The sequence below is a fragment of the Poecilia mexicana genome, unplaced genomic scaffold (assembly GCF_051168715.1).
Source record: "Poecilia mexicana isolate PSO_F unplaced genomic scaffold, ASM5116871v1 scaffold_7, whole genome shotgun sequence".
Taxonomy (NCBI): Eukaryota; Metazoa; Chordata; class Actinopteri; order Cyprinodontiformes; family Poeciliidae; genus Poecilia; species Poecilia mexicana.
In genome coordinates, this window is record NW_028263376.1 from 22,003,924 (window position 1) to 22,021,757 (window position 17,834).

Below are 17,834 nucleotides of genomic sequence, written 5' to 3' on the forward strand. Positions count from 1 at the left end.
TATTAGATTAACTGTCTGGGTGCCTGGGTGAGTCCGTGTTTGCAGCTGAAAGCGGCAGCCTCCCCGCTGCTTGTCCGGGTGTAATCTACCGTTATCCTGCCGTGGAGGTCAGTCAGGTCGCGGCGTGCGACAGAGACAGTCTCTCCGAGGAATTTAAAGTGAATCCCACATGCCGTTTGTTTGGTGTGGCACAACTGACAATCAAAGGTAAGATGCTTGGACGTGTGGTTACTTTTTATTAGGCGATTTTATCCACACTTAGCACGATCAGACTAGCTGATCACTTGTTGAGCTGTGTTGCAGGGATGTAATTGTAGGAGAAAAATGGTTCTGAAATGCATTTTTATGAATTCCTATAAAAAACGATTTGATATTTTTTGCCCATAGATAGATAGATAGATAGATAGATAGATAGATAGATAGATACATACATACATACATACATACATACATACATACATACATTGGTGAAACTGAAACAACAGCTATATTTGTTGCATCTGTATTCACTTTGCTAAATGTGGTAATAAACCTCTTAGTAATTTATTTCCAGAGCAGGGATAATGCCAGGCCAGATTAACTATTTAAGTTGAGACATAAAATCTGCACTGCCCAGTTAGCTGCACGCTATCAGTGGATGGGAAACTAGTATTTTTAGTTTAGAGCAGTAGTTCTCAAGCATTTCACACTGTAGACCACTAATATGACAGGCAATAAAGTGTACAAGTTACTGAACACAGCTGACATTAAAGGGAACCTGTTATGCAAATTAGGATAGATCCATGGGTTGCTAGCATTGTCCACAGATTGTGACTTAATGATCGGGGGATTTTTGAAACGGCTCGATTTCTTGGTGCCTGTAAACAGCTTCTATTATTTCTAGGAGCTGTAGAGAGCCACATGGAAGTACAAAAACCTGCAAAAGGGAATTTTGCATAACAGATCCTCTTTAGGAAGTAAATCGATAACATCTGTGGGTGAAAACAGTGTTTTTCACTTTTTTCATAAGTGTTGAAAGTGTTTACTTAGCAAAACCCCTTAAAATAAAAGTAAATGTAGGTTGCAACACGTCCTAAAAATAGCTAAACCTTAAAGTATAATAATTAGTGTAAGGAAGTGGTTTAGAATCAGTCACTTTTGTTTGTAGAATTAACCTTCAATAAAATAATGAAAGAGGAGAAGCACAGGGTTTAGTTTCTGAATTACAAACTGGACCTGAGCTTTGTAAACCCGTTAAAGCACAAAGTTAGCCTTGATCTGCTTTCATGTTGAATAAATTTATGTTTTCTTTATCTGTGCTGTCCAGACATGGAGGGCTATGAAGAGCAGCTCCAGAGTGACGCCCAGTTTCTGTGCTCTAACCAGAGGATGGACACTGAACTGGTTGACAGTCTGGTGCTGCAACTGAACAGGATCTACCCCCAGATACTCAGTGACAAGGAAGCCTGCAAGGTCACTATATTTATTAAGTACAAATAAACATTCAGAAGTCTTTGCACTTAAATTACAAAATACAACTGTTTTAGGTTTTGCACGATTCATCTGGTTTTAGGCAAATACATTTGTAAAAACACTGACAGTGTTAATGTGCTGTGGTGGCCAACAAATGATTCAAATCTTACAGATGACAAATACTGATATAATACTCAGGTATTTCCAAGCCTCCGTTGTGTTGTACACTTTCAAGGTACAATAGCAGGCTTTTAAAAGTAAAAAGCCCGTAGCATCACAGATCTTCCACCATTAGGTACTTTTCTGCACTTTTTGTTAGTAATTTCTCTATTTCGTTGTTCAAATCGTCTGCATCTACCTGTGGCCAACACTTGGGTCCTTCCTTATAAATGCCATTATCCTCCTGACTACCAGTAGTTCATTTTTGTCCTCTGTAGAGGACATTTCTAAACTTGAATGTCTCCCACTCCCTGCATTCTACTGAATTAATTCCTTTTGGTATCTGGAGAGGACATTTAGGGCTTTTCAATGATACCACATATGAAGGGGTGGGACTTTTGTTCGTATCTTTTTCTAATACATAAAAATTGTGTTCATCAGTAATAACACATTCTATGGGACGAGACAAAGTAAGTGCATAAAACCGTTTATTACCTTACGAAGAATGTGGGATTTAAAAAAAATGGTGATTGGACAATATTTTTTTTTCTGGTAGTCAGGAGGTTATGACAGAAAAACTCAATCTTTGCCAGTTTAGAAAACTTTTAATGGTAAGACAAAAAAGGCTTTTTCCTAGTACGCCAATCGAGCAACAACTAGCTTCTGGATAGCTTCTAAAGTTAGTTACAGAGGCATGAAGAGGCATTCAGAAATCATACTTCCATAATACATTGACATAGAAGCAGCAGACATATTTTTGCCTCAAAAGATATGTATTATTAACAGTGCGAGAGTTCTGCCACCTCAAAGAGGTCACACATATTTCCTCTGATTGTACGTTTGTCTGTCTCTCTGCAGTTCAGAAGCTTGAGAGTCCCCACTACAGAGCGGCTACGTGAGCTGCTGCAGCACCTGCGTGAGAAAGGAGACGATGCATGCTACGAGTTCTACAGAGCACTCCACATCCAAGCAGAGGACGTTTACTTCAGTCTGCCCACTAGAATTAGAGAAAGAGGTAAAGCGCTGAGCTTGAGTGAGAATCCTCCTCAAAGTTGTGGCTTTGTCAAATCAGACACTGCATTTTTTATAAACTGGAGCAGAAATGTTGCAGCAGATTTTGGCTGCTACATCAGCTTCCTGACAAAGCCAAGTGTCATGTGCGTCACGGTGTTCAGACACATCATCTTGTGACTTTTAAAGACTGACTGTTTGAAAAGAAATGCTTCTGTGCTGTAGTAAGGTCCATATTTATTTCTGTAGGCGGATCGTCTTTAAGATACACCAGAGTCAGAGAGCTGTCGCCTTCAGCTTGAAGTTTGTAGCTGAAGTGTGGCTGGTGCCGTTTAACCTTTATGATTCTTTGTTTCAGAGATGACTGAGTCAAGAAGTGCAATCAATGTGGCTGTCATCCCAGAGCGATGTGTGCTTAACGACAGAGGTGAATCCAGTTACAAGCTTTATGCTAATTGCAAGAGGTGTTTTATACAGAATCATGCAACGGAACCTTGAACTTTTTTACATTTGTTACATTACAACCACAAACTACAATGTACTGCACACAGCTAAACGGCAGGCAGTTTTTTTTTACTTAACCTGTTGCAAAACAATGTCCCAGTCTTTGAACATTTCATGGGAAACTTTTCATTCACCTGCCAGTTTGCCAAGACATGGCTGCCCACTTAATCTGGCAAGCTGGACATGGAAAGCATTACTCAAAAAATGCAGCCAAGCTAGTAACTCTGGAGGAACCACAGAGGTTGGAGAATTTGACTTCCAATATTAGTCATGCACTTCAAAATCTGACCTTTATCGAAATCCGGAAGGATAAAGACATTGTTGCAGAAACCATTCAGACTCAATCCAGTCTGACCTATTTTACAAAAAAAAAACAAGTTAACTTTCATTCTCGTTATCTGGAAAGCTAGTAGACATATCTGAAAGGACCTGCAGTCATAACTGTAGTGAACGCCACGTTTTAGATTTGTTTTTTCCAAAAACGGAAATTCATGTATGCTGCTTTCTTTCACTTTATAAATTTGCACCACTTGACCTGTCACACAAAATCTCAAATGCACCAAAGTTTGTCTTTGTAACTTTACAAAATGAGAAGTTCTGGGGTGTAAATACTCTTACAAAGCTTTGCATCCTGATGATTAATAATAAATGCACCAACACTGAATTTTATTCCTGTTATTCACTGAGATTAACTCAATCCAGAAGTACAGGAGCAGCAAAAATAGACAGGCACAGCACACACTCCTGGTAGACTTAAAAAAAAGACATCACTGTTAATTAGCCAAGAAAACACTTTAAATCTGTCTTTGGACTCCTGCTGTGGGAATAAAACTCGGCTACTTGCCTCATGGCATGTTTTGTTAAAGTAATGTCCTTACAGTTTGTGTTGGTGTGGATTCTGCTTCACTTCATTGATGCATACTTAAGCTCTGTGAGCTCCTGAACCCTTTAACCCCTGAAGTATTAGAATGTGGGGCCCACTGCACTATTCTGCCCCACCATTCATCATTCTTTTACATCCAGGGCTCTGGTTTTGTGGGTGAGTTAAGTTCATGTTTAAAGGGGGCTTCCTCTGCCCTGCATTGCCTCAGTCATCATAAACAGTTCAAATGTGGCTCTGAAAACAGTGATGGTGCACTCCGACCTCGTGATATTTTTTTTTTACCCTTGTAACTGAAATATTTTTTTGTAAAAGCTGAGTAATTTTTTTTTCTTTCCTTTGTGAAGGACCAATTTTCTTTCTGAGTTGTTTCAGCGTTGCGGTTGGCATTGCATTTCTCTATTATTACGGAGGTGAGTCATGCAACATGAAAACTTATTTCCACTCACTTTATGTATATGTCTGTAACCCTTTTCTCCCCTCTTTCTGCTAACAGAGGGTCAGAGACTCAGATGCACGGAAGCATTCCTTCACTGCTCTGCGGTGAGACTTGGTAAAGATGCCAAGGACGTGTTCGTTTCCTATGTGGAGGTCGGGAAATAACAAGACTGAAATATTTCAGAAGAACAAGCTGTGCTACTTTACTCTACTGTGCCAAATCAGTTTTACATCTCCCTCTGTAGAGAACTCTTGCGTCGTTTCTGCATGTATTTTTTTTTTAAATGTCTTGGTCTTGTCACATGCATCTTTGTTCTGCTCATTGCCTATGTCCAGTGATATGGTGCTGCTATTGTCCTAGTATGGAAAACTTTTTCAGGGAGAAACTTAGTAATTTACTTGAAGTACCTGAGAAAAAGAAGCCTGTTTATTAAAACCATCAAGTCTAAGAACTTACACAGTTTCCTGGATCGCATCAACCAACAGCATGTACCTTGATCATTTTTGTTTTTTTATTTTACGGTTGGGGACATGTCATTCAAAACTGTTACTAGCCTGCAGCACATCTATAGTTTATTTGTTATTGTCTCAGGATCAGATCAGATTCAGCATGTCAGACCTCAAAGAAGATCAGAAAGATATTGGCCAGGAAATGCATGATCGCTGCATCTCTAGGTCAAACATAGCATAACCATGTCAACATGCAACTGCACATCTTCAAAACTGTTTTCAGTTCTTCTCATTCAATAGTGCCAAACTCCAGTACTCTTGAAGGGCTCTGCAACTTCAAGATTTTTCCTTTCAGATGTTATTTTCCAGTCTTAAAAGTAGAAGACACCCATCAACCTCATTGGGCAGGAGTTTGACACCCATGCTGTAATTTGTTTCATTTAGACTCAGACTACCAGATTGTTTGGTTGATAGTCAGTGTGAACATGCTTTGCTTGAGTTGCACTAGTTTTTGCAGCACATTTCTGTTAACATTTCCCACAACACGTTTCCTTGAATGCAGGGTTAAGGTTAGGCTTAGGGTTAGTTGAAACAAAACATTTTCTTGAATGCACAATATCTTGCCTGTTATTAGTAGTGCCTTCTAATGATGTTGGAGCATACTTAAAATTAGCAAATAAAGTAAAAAGAAGCAAAACCATTGATTTTTATTTATTTATTTATCAACAATTACATAACTGTCTCTGAGTGTGGTACTTAAGGAGGCTAAGGTTACGTATGTTTCCACTAGAGGGCGCTCCTTTTTCATTCATAACCTTTTGTGAGACAACGTTCTAGTCTTCCATACTGATGACAATAAAAAGCAGCAAACAGCGCTCATGAATTAATAATGACAAAGCGGATGAGTAAAGTTAAGTGAATGTAAGGTAGCATTAAATACATTCACTTGCAAGCACAAGAGAGTTCTGTGTGCATGACACAAGCATATAAAGCTGGATTTAAACATTTGTAAATAAATACTGCAGAAATATTGCTACACCAGGGGTGTGGAAGGCTATTTATCTGCTAGCAGTGTTGATGTGTTGCTTAAAATAAATTGTTAATTCAGTTCAGTTCCTTTATTGTCCACAGAGGGGAAAATTTGGTCTGTAGCCAGGAATTTCAAACATACAAACAAGCTTCTATGCACCACAAATCTGGAACAAACTTCCATAGAACTGCAAAACAGCTGAAACACTGAGTTCCTTCAAATCCAGCTCTAAAAATCCATCTGTTTAGAGCTTAATTTGAAACCTAATCATGAAACATTAATCATAATCTGATGTGCAAAATGTAATGTGATTGATTGATTGATTGATTGATTGATTGATTGATTGATTGATTGATTGATTGATTGATTGAAAATGGCATAAAAATGGAATAGTAAAGACTGCCTCTAAATTTTCAGCTTCTCCTCAAATCAACAGATGGATGATAACACTTGGACATAGTTTAGTGTTTGAAGAGAAAAATAACACCATAAATAAATTTAAATTGTTTTTGGGAATATTAAGACCCCCACTAGGAAACCAGTCAATTTAAACAGGCGTTATTTGGTCTGATAAGACTTGTGGTCAAATAATCTGCCAGACCTATAGAAGAAGTATATTTTTGGGCCAAATAATGTCTTAAAGTGTAACATGTAATCAAATATTCAACAATGTCTGTTTATAAAGTGTCCACCTTGTGCTCATTAAAGAAAATCATCAACACATAATCATTTCACTCAACAGCTGAAAGATTCCAATCCAAAAATACTTTATCAATCCCAAAGGGAAATTAAGTAACGTGAAAGACATTTGATCAATGAGCTACGTACAAGAAAAACCGTGCATAACTATTATTTAGATAATGATGTAGAAAATATGCAAAATTGATTATTCCTCTCTGTTTCAGTCACTGCAGTGCATAAAATGGACTCTGACTTGGTCACTTATTGTGGTGTTGATGACACAGATGAAACAACCTAATTAGAGCCTCCACTTTAACAAGCAGTTCTGCTGGGGTCTGATTCATGTTGACTGTGACTCACCAGCTGCTGCCAGTCCAGAGAACCACACACACACAGTCCATCTTTGATCATAGCAGATGAATTCTCGGTAAAGCCAAACATTTGTTTAAACTGAATATTTTGGCCAAATGACTGTTGGACAACAACATATTGATGAAGGTGAGTCTGAACTTTGATGCATATCAGACACACCCTGCACAGATGTATTTATTTTACTGATCGCACTTCCGGCTCTGAGCCATAAGCTCATTTAAAATTGAAATCTGTTCAGTTTTTGGGGGTTTGAGAGGGTTCATCGGCTCTGCGTGGGTCACTGCAGGACAGCTGGGGAGACAGACAGAGCACAGTCACATGTGCCTAACTGTTGTTGTGTCCACTTTTCTGTTTGTCCACCAGCAACAAATATGTTGTTGATGCACCAGCCCACCTTTGCCACCATGGTCGTTTCTGTTTGGTTCGCTGTTCTTTCGCTGTGCTTGCAGCAGGGCAGGACAATGATTTTCTGGTAAACGACCAGCGGCTGAATTTTGTTTTAGTTTGTTGGTGGAAATTTCCACAGCAGTCTGGAGGGATCGGTATGTATTTAGGTCAGGTAGACTGGTGGAAGTTAGTTCAGAGGAGCAGAAGACCAAAAATATGCTGGCAGTTTGGGTGTAGTGACCATAGAGGTTTAACGTGACGATAATGTGATCAAACAAACATACTTATGTGTTCTTGGTCAGCTGCTGCGGTTTGGTTGATGGACTCCCAGGGCAGTGATAAAGATGTTGACAACCACGATGATAAAAACTAGGCCCGTGGCCAGGTTCTCCATTAAATTGAGCCTCCAGTGTTTTTGCTCATCGTCGAGGTTCCATCGTACTGCAGACAAAGTCAGGACACAGAAACACTCACAAGCCACTTATTCAGGGAGCAAAGCCAAGTCATCAGGAGAATTTACTGTAAGTCGTAAATACATTTATGCTTCTGTTTTAGCACTCTACGGACTTTCTTTCTTTAAATAACAACAAAATGATTAAAGATTAAAGTTTTATTTACATCTGAGAAAAATAATACATCGTCTCTGAGCTAAAACCCAAATAAAATGTCTAACTTGACTTTCATGGAATTTTTCTATCACTTCTTGTTTCAGTTTTTGCTGCTTATCTCACCTGCAGGGCCTTGCAAATGTATTTGTAGCCTTTAAATGTATTTGTAACCTTGAAATTTGTCAAATTGTTACAAAATATAACGTCATTTTGTAACATTGCATAGCATTTATGCATAGCATTCAGCTCTATGATTAGCAAAATTTTGCTATGAGGATTGTGCTATCCTCACAGCAAATATAAGTGCTGCACAGTTTTAGTCATTTTAATTTGGACACCCTGATTCTGTTGTTTTACAGACATAGTTCGATTCAACTTCATCAGTCTGACTGGAGGACTCACATTTGATTCTAGTGGCACTAAGAAGAGTTGAGGATTGACTCAATGAGAGCAAAGTGCTTAAGAAAAAGGCCACTATTACTGCGCTTAGGAGTGAGATGTGCTTTCACAGCCTTGCAGCAGAATCCAAACTCTTTAAACTTTTTATCTATTTTGTCACAACAACTTTATCGCATGATATCAATGATATTAAATCATCAAACTCAGTTGCTGAATCCACCTCTCTGTGCTTGGGTCCACACCATAACAAACGCAAATCGTGACAGCAGTCAGCTCTGAGCACCTAGGGATAGATTTTTTTTTTTTTTATCCATTCTTCTTTGCAACATGGTAGATGGTTTCTCACTTGGGTAATGACCCTCCTTACACTTAACATCTATACACAAATTCAAGTATGTAACAAACATTTTGGGAAAGATTCAGGAGCCTTTGCAAAACATTGTTTTTGTCACTAAAGTTAGCAGGTGACTCTTTTGGCCAAAGACAATTCCTCCAGAATTGTTCTGGGTTGATAAGATGAAAATTTGTAAACCTTAAATATGGTACTTTATGAGGGGGGAAAAAAATCACAATTCTTTAAAACAAAAAAGGGAATGATATGTCACATTTTGTTATACAAGTTGCAAGTGCTAGTAAGGACCAAATTACTAGTGATGCGCCCTACCGGATAAAATCTAGCTCTTGATGAAGGCTGCATTGCACCTTAAGTGACTGTAAATGTGATGTTCGCAATGGAGCTATTAAGAGACTCTGTACATTTTAGCAGAGGTAGAACCTTGGAACCAACTATGTCATTCATGCAAATAAAGCAAGATTCGCTTTTATGGGGCACAGGCAGAACAATGCAGAGGAAGAACAGAAACCAGCTATGGGAAGCTTGTATTTCCTATCTCACAAATATCCTTTCATGGTTGTTTTTGAGGACCTTGAATGAGCCTGTAAAACTTAAACCATGTTACAATGACATAGCAGCACTGTTATCTTTCTCCTCACAGGGGGACGGCTTGTGAATAATGCTGAAATTAATGAGAAATTAATCTGCCCATAGATAAAGACTGAGTGAGCATGCATTTGTAATATGTTACTGACCGACAAAGGTCAAGCGGTGCACAAACCCTGCTTGACTGTGTTCTGTCTGATGCAACTGGGAGGAGGCAGACAGGGGCTGTGGGAGCGGTATGTAGGCCACTCAGATCATGCACCGCTGGCTCTATTAGTCTGGCTTTACACATGGGTAAAAGAGGGGAAGGATGGAAAGGGAAGGCATGCCAGGGTTCAGAATAGTTAAAGTAAAGGAAAAAGAAAAGAAACAAAGAAGATCTGAATGGGCAAAGCATGAGGATCAAAGCATCAAAAAACGTCTGATAATTCTCATGTGCCAACATTTTTCCCATTCAGACTTCAGTTTTACGATATAGATCAACAGTTTCTGTCACTCTAAAATGTTGAGCAAATTCTAAACCTAAAAATAGAGTACAGTGTCTGAGGTTTGCAGAAATTCAATATAATAGTCAACTGCATCTGCCCTACTACTATTTTTAGGTCAACACAGACTCAGAGGGAGGAAGATGAAGTAGTTTTTCTTATATGGAAAATGACAGCAAGCCTCCCTTTATCAGCTCATTCTGGTGGAGCTGAGGTGATTCAGTGTGACCTCACGAAAGTTCATCAACCTGCAGTTTGATTTGGTGGAGCCTGTCGAGTCTAACCTGTAATCCAATGACTTTTCTTTATTCTATCTAGCCTATAAATGCCAACTATTGAGTTGTGGTCGTTAAAAGCAAACAATGCCAAAATACCTGAATGAATGTCGCTTACAGGTGCATATCAACTGTGTTAAATAAATTTCCAAAGGTAATTTATCTTAGTAATTCATATATATATATATATATATATATATATATATATATATATATATATATATATATATATATATATATATAGTAAAGTATGCAAAATGTACTTTACTGGATATACAGTACATCAATATTTCTACGCATATTGATGAATACAAGTCATCTCTAATGAAAATTCCTAAGATTCCTTCTCAGAAAACTAGGTTGTGGCAAAAGATGGAAAAACTTCATTAGACTTTACAAAATGATGGAAAACTGACTTAATACAAGCCACAAAGGTCAAGTCTAATGAAGGTGACCAATCACAGATTGAACGCAACTCGACAGAGGTACGCTGGTTAACGAATTCAACATAAAGACAGGCGAATACAAGCCTAGTTTATGAACTTTACCTAGTGCTAACATTAGCTAGCACAATATGCTACCGGGGATCGCGGCAGACAAAATATGTGACTATCGTCATAAGTTGTGTAAGATTTCTTCTTTGAAACAGGGTGGACACTTTAGTAGCTGCTAAGCAGTGTAATTTTGTGAAGATTACTTATCATTTACATTCTGTGTCCCGTCACCGAAGCCCTGCAGTTCGGGACAGAGTTCTGAGATCTCAAGGAGTCATCCGCTTTAGTCAGTGCTAACCAATCGGAACACGTCTTACATTGTTCGTCCTTAAGCCCCGCCCAGAATGTTCATGTAAGCTTCGCCAAAGCAAATAAAGTTGTACAAGCAAGAAAAAAGTTTCAACCAAAAAATAGACTCAACCAAAACAAAAAAAAAGTTTCAACAAAAAAATAGACTCAACCGAAAAAAAGTTTCAACCAAAAAAAAGTTTCAACCACAAAAAAAAAAAAATATATAGACTAAATCAAAAAAATTAGTGATTTCAATCAAAAAAAAAAATCTTTGCGTTTCTCTAGAAAATAGCCTTTTGCAGATGCTGATTTGATTTCACAGCAGGAGTGGTTCATGTCCTGGTAAAACGGTAAAGTACTGATCCCCCAAACTCTCAAATGATCTTTGCTTCACAATCCTTTCAAGGATTGGCGCTTTTATTATATTATGCTATATCCTAACTCTTGCAGCAAATGAAAACCTAAACTTTTCTCCTTCACTATCATCAAAATTAACAGTAATAAATACCTGAAATATCTGATTGTGGTATAATAAATTTTTTCTATGCTATGTTTTCTTATGGTAAATTCTATTGATTTCAGTACATTTCCACACACTTATTGACAGGTTTTAACACATATGCCAAAAGGAACAGAAGCGACCTCGCTCCTTTGACTCCTACATTTGCTGACAGACTAAAAACCTTGTGAACCCTGACCTGGTTACCATGGTCACGACAAAAGACTGGTTGTTAATGGGTTATTTGTCAGTAACTGTGGACTTGATGTTGATGCGGGGCAAAAACTGGTAAAATAATGGGCATTGATTTTGCTGAGGTTTACAATAAAGGGCATATAAAGCGAGGGGATGTAGAAAAAACAAAAACACCTCCAAAAAGCTTAAGCTTTATCTGTTTTCTTACCTGTGAAGATTAACAGGATCCCAACCGTGACTTGCAGACAAAGAGATATGGCGATTAGGGTGACGACGGGGGTGTAAAAGGAACTTTTCGCCCCCTGCTCCATCACGGCTTTCAGCTGGGAGGCGTTGGCCATCAGCAGAGCCAAATCCAACATGCTCTCAGCTGCACTCTTCTTATTGGCATAGTGGTTCATGTTCAGGAGGGGTGGTCCACTGGGCTGAGCATCAGGACGGGTGGCCTAACAATGAAACCAAAGCAGAAATGACTTGGAAATGATGAATCTGAAAAGAATGCGTGGAAATGAACGGAAAAGCAAACTCTGATGTTTTGCTCAATCAACAGAGGAAAACTGCGCGGTGATGGGACAAGCAGTAATGCTGCGCTTCCTGTGTAAGGACGTCAGGGGATCTGGTTGCTGTTCTGAACTAATTGGAAAAACAAGCAGCCATTACTGAAGAGTGACTCTTAAAAACAGAGCCATTAGTGTAGCAAGAAGGGTAACTCTTGTTCACAAGCAGTTTAAGCATCCGAGGATAAAAAAAATCAGTTCTACTTCAACATTTCTCCATTTCTCCCTCTTTTTTATTTCATGTCTTTTTTTCTTTCTTTCTTTCGATCTCTATTTTTTTCCTGTTTCTGTTACCCTGAGTTGAACTCTTCTGTTCCGTAATCTGTTGACTTTACAAATCAAAGCAATGATGACTGACTGTCCTGTGCCTTTAATTAAGCTGGTAGCGCGAGGAGACATATTGACCTTTCAGTCATAACCCACTCTAACTGAATATAATTACAGAGTTAAGAGTCTGGACTGAATAAAACATAGAACTATATTTTAAGGAAAATACATCATTTTAAATATTTTAGCTGTACTTAATACAGAGGAGAAAAATTGTGGTATAAAAAACTTTTTATACCACAATAAATATATACAGTGCCACAATAACCACTTCACAATTTGTCCCATATTAACCACTAGTGTAATTAGTTTTTGTGAGCATTTTGTGTGACTCTCCAACAGAAATTGGTGCAAAATTGTTGAGCGACAGGAAAACAATACTTGCATGTTGAAACACCTTTAATAAATAAAATCAGAGAGCATCTATCTCAACTGACTAGTATATAATACCGCAAGCTTTGCTATGAATATCTCAAAGAGCACTGATCAGGCCAGCACCTGAAAATGGCAAGAGCAGAGAGTTAATTGGAAGATGGATGGAGTTGAATATAGGACAAAGATGGGCGAAAACCCTGAGGTTCGCCTTCCAGCAGGACAACCACCCTGGACATACAAACAGAGATATAGAGTCAAAGTCCAGATCTGAATCCAATTAAGAATCTGAGGCAGGACTAAAAGATTCCTGAAGATCTAATCTGATTTAGTTTGACCTATTTTGAAAAAACAGAATGGGTGAGAGACTTACGCAGACTTGCTGCTGTAAATACAGCAAGATGCCACACTTTTTCCAAATACCTGTTTATAAAAAAACAAAAAAAACATGTACCATCTCCCCTTCACTTCATGATAACTCACTACTTTATTTAGCTGTACCAAATTAAATACAATATTCTGATATTTGCGGTTTCAATGTGACAAATGATGTGAAAAGGTTTATGGGGTATGACTACTTCTGCTAGGCCCTCATCCTCTCTATGAATGATCAGCATGTATCCTCAGATATGTTAAGTTTCCACTGAATTGATTCTTGTGTGGGCAGTGGTTATGTAACAGATGATTAGCTTGGTTTTTGTTGTGAGTCCACTCCATCCTAGTGGACTTTGCACTCCAAAGAAGAAATTGTACAGGCCTGGATTAGCTTGTTTATTAGCTGAAAGCTCAAAAATAATCTTCCTTCTTAAAACAGTAAAAATGAAGCAGAGTTTCTTGATAAATTTCCAGTAAGATCCTCTGTTTACAGACATATAGCTGACCCCAATCCAACCACTCTGCAGATTGGAGATTCAACACTTTCAAGGCACAGGCAAGCTCTTTCTCTGGCCTTTCAGTAATTAGCAGCCTCTTCCGGACCGCCAAACCACCCGCATTCTTTTTTCCCATAACAAACCCCTGCAGCTGCAGAATGATCATCTTGTCAGAGATTAGCCAAACCACTGCACTGGTAACAACTATCTTCCCTCTGCTCCAAGGACAAAGAGACAAGAAAAGCAGCACCCTCTAATTTGCCACAGATCAGGCTACAGCTGAATAACAGTGCCTTCCGGATATTCACAACAATCAGCTTGTATTGGTTGAGTTGATGTCTGAGTGGAGACTACAAACTAAGAGGGGGTTGGATTCTTGGAGCTGGAGAAAACCTTGTGCTACATTTGTGATCAAGTTTTACGCCGGCCCTTAAATAGGCCATCAAGTTTTATTGCTTTGTCCTTCAAACCATCACATCACCCGCAAAATCTTTCCCTGCATTCAACTGGAAACAGTGGGATGCAGTGTAGAGTCCTTGTTAATGTGAATTTAGGGCAAATGCCACAAACGGATTGTTGTCGTGACGTGTCAAGGTCAACCATTCTGCTCTAAAACACTGACACAGGCTTTTCAAAGACAGGGCTTTATCCCAGAGTCAACAGACCACTGAGTGATAATACCTGTTGTGAGACCAGAGCTAGGAAAACATGGAGCCAATGTGTCTAAAAGCACAGTAGCAGAGGGTTTTTTTTTCTCTCAGAAAATACAAATAAAGCCACGTCCCTGTTACCATTCTCTTTTAGTTTTATATTTGAACACTAAAGGCCGAGAGAGAGGCACGTTCTCAGGAGCTGTTAGTCGAGGTTTTCTTTTTCTTTCTCAGAACAGCATTTAAAGATTCTAACTAACTGAAATCATATTGTGATGAAGGCAGTTTGACATTGCATTGAATAAGCATTTCATATTTTGTAATAGAACCCTATCTGTTTTATATTTTTTTTCTGTTTTATATTTCTTTTTAAGGTCCCAAGACCATCAAAAGCTGGCCCTCAATAAGGACAGCAAGCCCAAATGTACAATGAAAAACTTCATCTTCATGTGTGTATGTATGGCCCAGTCAAAGTCTACTCAAAACTTTGTTTGACAACACTCTCTAAACTTATGTTTTCATAGAAGAATGGGCAAAAACCTAAATTCCACATGTACAAAGTTGTGCAGCAATAATTTGACACCTTTATCTAAAACAAAACAAAAGAAAATAGTAAAATATGCATTGTTTTCCTTCTTCTTCACTTTGATACAATACTTTGTGTTGTTCTAACCCCTAATATCCAACATAAAGAACACTGAAGTTTCACTTCTGATTAAATTAGGCTGCTTAAAGTCATAAATCTGAAACTGAGACAATTATTCAGAGAGCACAATAGTGGGGAAGGTTGAAGCATTTAAATTCCAGAAACTGAGCCCAAACCCTAAATTTAATGAAACAACTTCTTTGTTTGTTGAGATCCCGCCCAGGTTTTGGCTGACTTCCCCTCAATAGAGCTGAACTCACAAACTTACACACTTGATCCCAAACTTTTTTTTTTTACCTTTTTACATGTTGTCACACAGATTAACACAGTCTAACCCAAATACCTGCATGTCAAACTCTGAGAAACTATATGCTTCAGGTATTACTTTGTACCACTAAGCTCTGTGCTTGACGTGCAAGAACAATATCCATCACTTTAGACACTGTAAGACCCCTGCATCCATTATTTAGTTAATTGAACCAACTGCTGAAAGACCAAATTAACCTAACTGTTCTGTTGTGTCTTCCCCTGACTTTTCCCTCATGCATAAGCACTTCTTTGGTTTCCATCCATCATGTTGCGTCAGCAGCCCTCTCTTTTCACTCACCTCAAACTCTGGCCCGTCTCCAGAAGAAGATCGACCCAGCTGTAAATCTAATTTCCATGATTCTCTGTAGAGCTTTTATTTTTACAGCCTCGCACAGAGCAAAGCAAACATGGCCTTCTCAAAATGTGACCCATCCAGCTACAGTAAGAGTAAAATATGAACTTATTCCAGAGGATGCATGAAATAAAAAAAAAAATTAAAAAAGCATTTGGGGGGGATAAGACAAAAGCCTTTGTGTCTGCTTGCTCTGACTCAGAATGTGATTGGTATTAGATTTCAGTGCAAAACAGTCCCGGATATTAAAAGCCTGTGGAAAGTCCGCATGTAGGATCTCCGCCCCAGAAAACAGCCACGGATTTGTTCTTTCTTTCTAGATCAATGCGGGTGGGAGACACTTTATAAATGAGATCAGTTGTTCATTTTCTCGAGCGCAAGGGTATTACATTTTTGCATCTGCTGGCTGAGCTCTGTCAGACAGTCGGAAGTATCTCTGGCAACCAGGGTCTTCCTCCTGCCTTGTTCCCCAATCAAAAGCACACAGAGCAACACACACACACACCTAGACACACGCAGACACACATCCATATGAAATTAAATTGACCCACACAGATTGAGTCTGCAGAGATGGCATAGAGAAGTCTGTTTCCCTGCCTTGTAAAATTGGATGCAGCTTTGGACTTCAGTGCATTGTTATTACTTGTCAAATGGACGCTTTAATTGCCTTATAAACCATAAAGCTAATAAACATTTTGTAAGATGCACAGTTTTACTACCACGTCCAAGTGTGGCTGGAGGAATCATGGCCTTTTGAAGTGAGTGTGTGAGCCTTTTTTTTTATGTGTGCATTTAGGTCAATGAAGCGGTAACAAAGCAGGGTGCTCATTATTTATAAGGTCACTTAGTGTCGCGATGACCATGAATGTCACCTGAGCTACCACGCTTGCAGATCTCAGTTGAATTGCTTCAGGGATGGACTCATGTGGGGACATGAAAATATACGCCAATGCATATGTACGTCACAGTTGTATACTGTAGCTTGCAGAACGTTGGCTAATATAGAGAAAGGAACAAAGTATATTCAAATAACAGAGACCACATGTAGCGGATACCTTTTCATTGCAATCTAATAATAGAAGGCAAAAGAAGAAAAACTATGGTTAAAAAGGTGAACTGACAGCAAATGCAAGCAAGATTGCATACTGCTGCAATTACTTTAGCCCCATTTCCTCACAATCTAAGCATTTGCTCAGTTCTTTTATATATTTAATTATTTTCTGCGTCATTAAATCTACAGAGTCTAACATTGCTTTTGTCTTTATTTTGCAATTGTGCAGTTTGCAAGAAAGACCAATAATTATGTACAGCCTGACAACAAAGCTCAGTGCAGGATAATCTGGGATCTTTTCTTATGAAAAATGATTTCAGATATCTTACCTCGGCTCCACTTCCCCTGCTGCTGTTGTCGTTCATCATGTTCCAGCGAGCAAGCTGCTGCAAACTGAACTGTAAACTATCCTGTTAAAAGAGAGGAGAGGACCGTACCTGCAACCATATCCCTGGCAGGGCAACAGCTGCACATTTAGTTTTACTGATATAGTGACATAGCATCGTAAATTTGTGTAAATATACCCTCTACAACAGTCTGTCTCTATTATGGGGGTGGGAAATATTTCACAACTATTAGTGTTTTGCAACAAACCTGTGTGAGGATGTTATAATCATACCTGTCTACTAAACTGGCTATCTAGTATGTTAGAAGCATAAGAAACTTGTGCTAAAACCACACAAAATATTATTTTTCAATGGTCAAAAATGTAGGTTAATAAAAAAAATAAAAAAAACATCAAGTACAATGCTTTGGAAAGTATTTACATCCCTACCAGTAGGTGGACTCTTTTTATTAAGTCAGATGACAATGGTTAGATTAGATCTTCATAGGAGAAACGAGATCTATTATTTTTGACACACAGTTGCCTGATGTTTGCAATGGAGCCAATATAAGAGCGCCATTTATTTTCCTTGATTCCGAATTGCTGCCCCAATTTAGTTATAGTTGCAAAAGTGTAAGAAAGAAAAACATATGAGAATTTAAAAGTTGCTTGATCTTGATGTCACTGCCTACACATGTGAGTTGAAACCTGGCTTTAACTTTATTAATTCTGCTTTTCAACAAAACAAGGAAACAAACAGGACAAGTGACTATCACGTGCGGTCCTATAAGTTGATAAATTATAGTGAGCTTGATGAGTTTAC

General features: G+C 38.5%; 2 protein-coding genes across 2 annotated transcripts; one reads left to right on the top strand and one right to left on the bottom strand.

Moving 5' to 3' along the window:
- The first annotated feature begins 57 nt into the window (after positions 1-57).
- On the top strand, positions 58-6,002 carry LOC106923828 (caspase recruitment domain-containing protein 19-like). Its single transcript, XM_088007245.1, has 5 exons — positions 58-1,452; positions 2,470-2,626; positions 2,981-3,049; positions 4,354-4,419; positions 4,503-6,002. The coding sequence occupies exons 1-5, from the start codon at positions 1,309-1,311 to the stop codon at positions 4,607-4,609; spliced, it is 543 nt and encodes a 180-aa protein (XP_087863371.1). The 5' UTR covers positions 58-1,308; the 3' UTR covers positions 4,610-6,002.
- A 1,273-nt stretch (positions 6,003-7,275) lies between these two features.
- Positions 7,276-17,054, bottom strand: LOC148158427 (ninjurin-1). Its single transcript, XM_088007528.1, has 3 exons — positions 17,016-17,054; positions 11,759-11,996; positions 7,276-7,805 (listed from the first exon to the last, which is right to left on the bottom strand). The coding sequence occupies exons 1-3, from the start codon at positions 17,052-17,054 to the stop codon at positions 7,663-7,665; spliced, it is 420 nt and encodes a 139-aa protein (XP_087863654.1). The 3' UTR covers positions 7,276-7,662.
- Between the last annotated feature and the right edge of the window lie 780 nt (positions 17,055-17,834).

Coding starts and splice junctions, on each gene's coding strand:
- LOC106923828 (XM_088007245.1), top strand. CDS start 1,309: ATGGAGGGCTATGAAGAGCAGCTCCAGAGTGACGCCCAGTTTCTGTGC. Junction 1,453..2,469: donor GTGACAAGGAAGCCTGCAAG/GTCACTATATTT, acceptor GTCTCTCTGCAG/TTCAGAAGCTTGAGAGTCCC. Junction 4,420..4,502: donor ATTTCTCTATTATTACGGAG/GTGAGTCATGCA, acceptor TTCTGCTAACAG/AGGGTCAGAGACTCAGATGC.
- LOC148158427 (XM_088007528.1), bottom strand. CDS start 17,054: ATGATGAACGACAACAGCAGCAGGGGAAGTGGAGCCGAG. Junction 11,997..17,015: donor GCAGGGGAAGTGGAGCCGAG/GTAAGATATCTG, acceptor TTTCATTGTTAG/GCCACCCGTCCTGATGCTCA. Junction 7,806..11,758: donor GATCCTGTTAATCTTCACAG/GTAAGAAAACAG, acceptor CTTTGTCTGCAG/TACGATGGAACCTCGACGAT.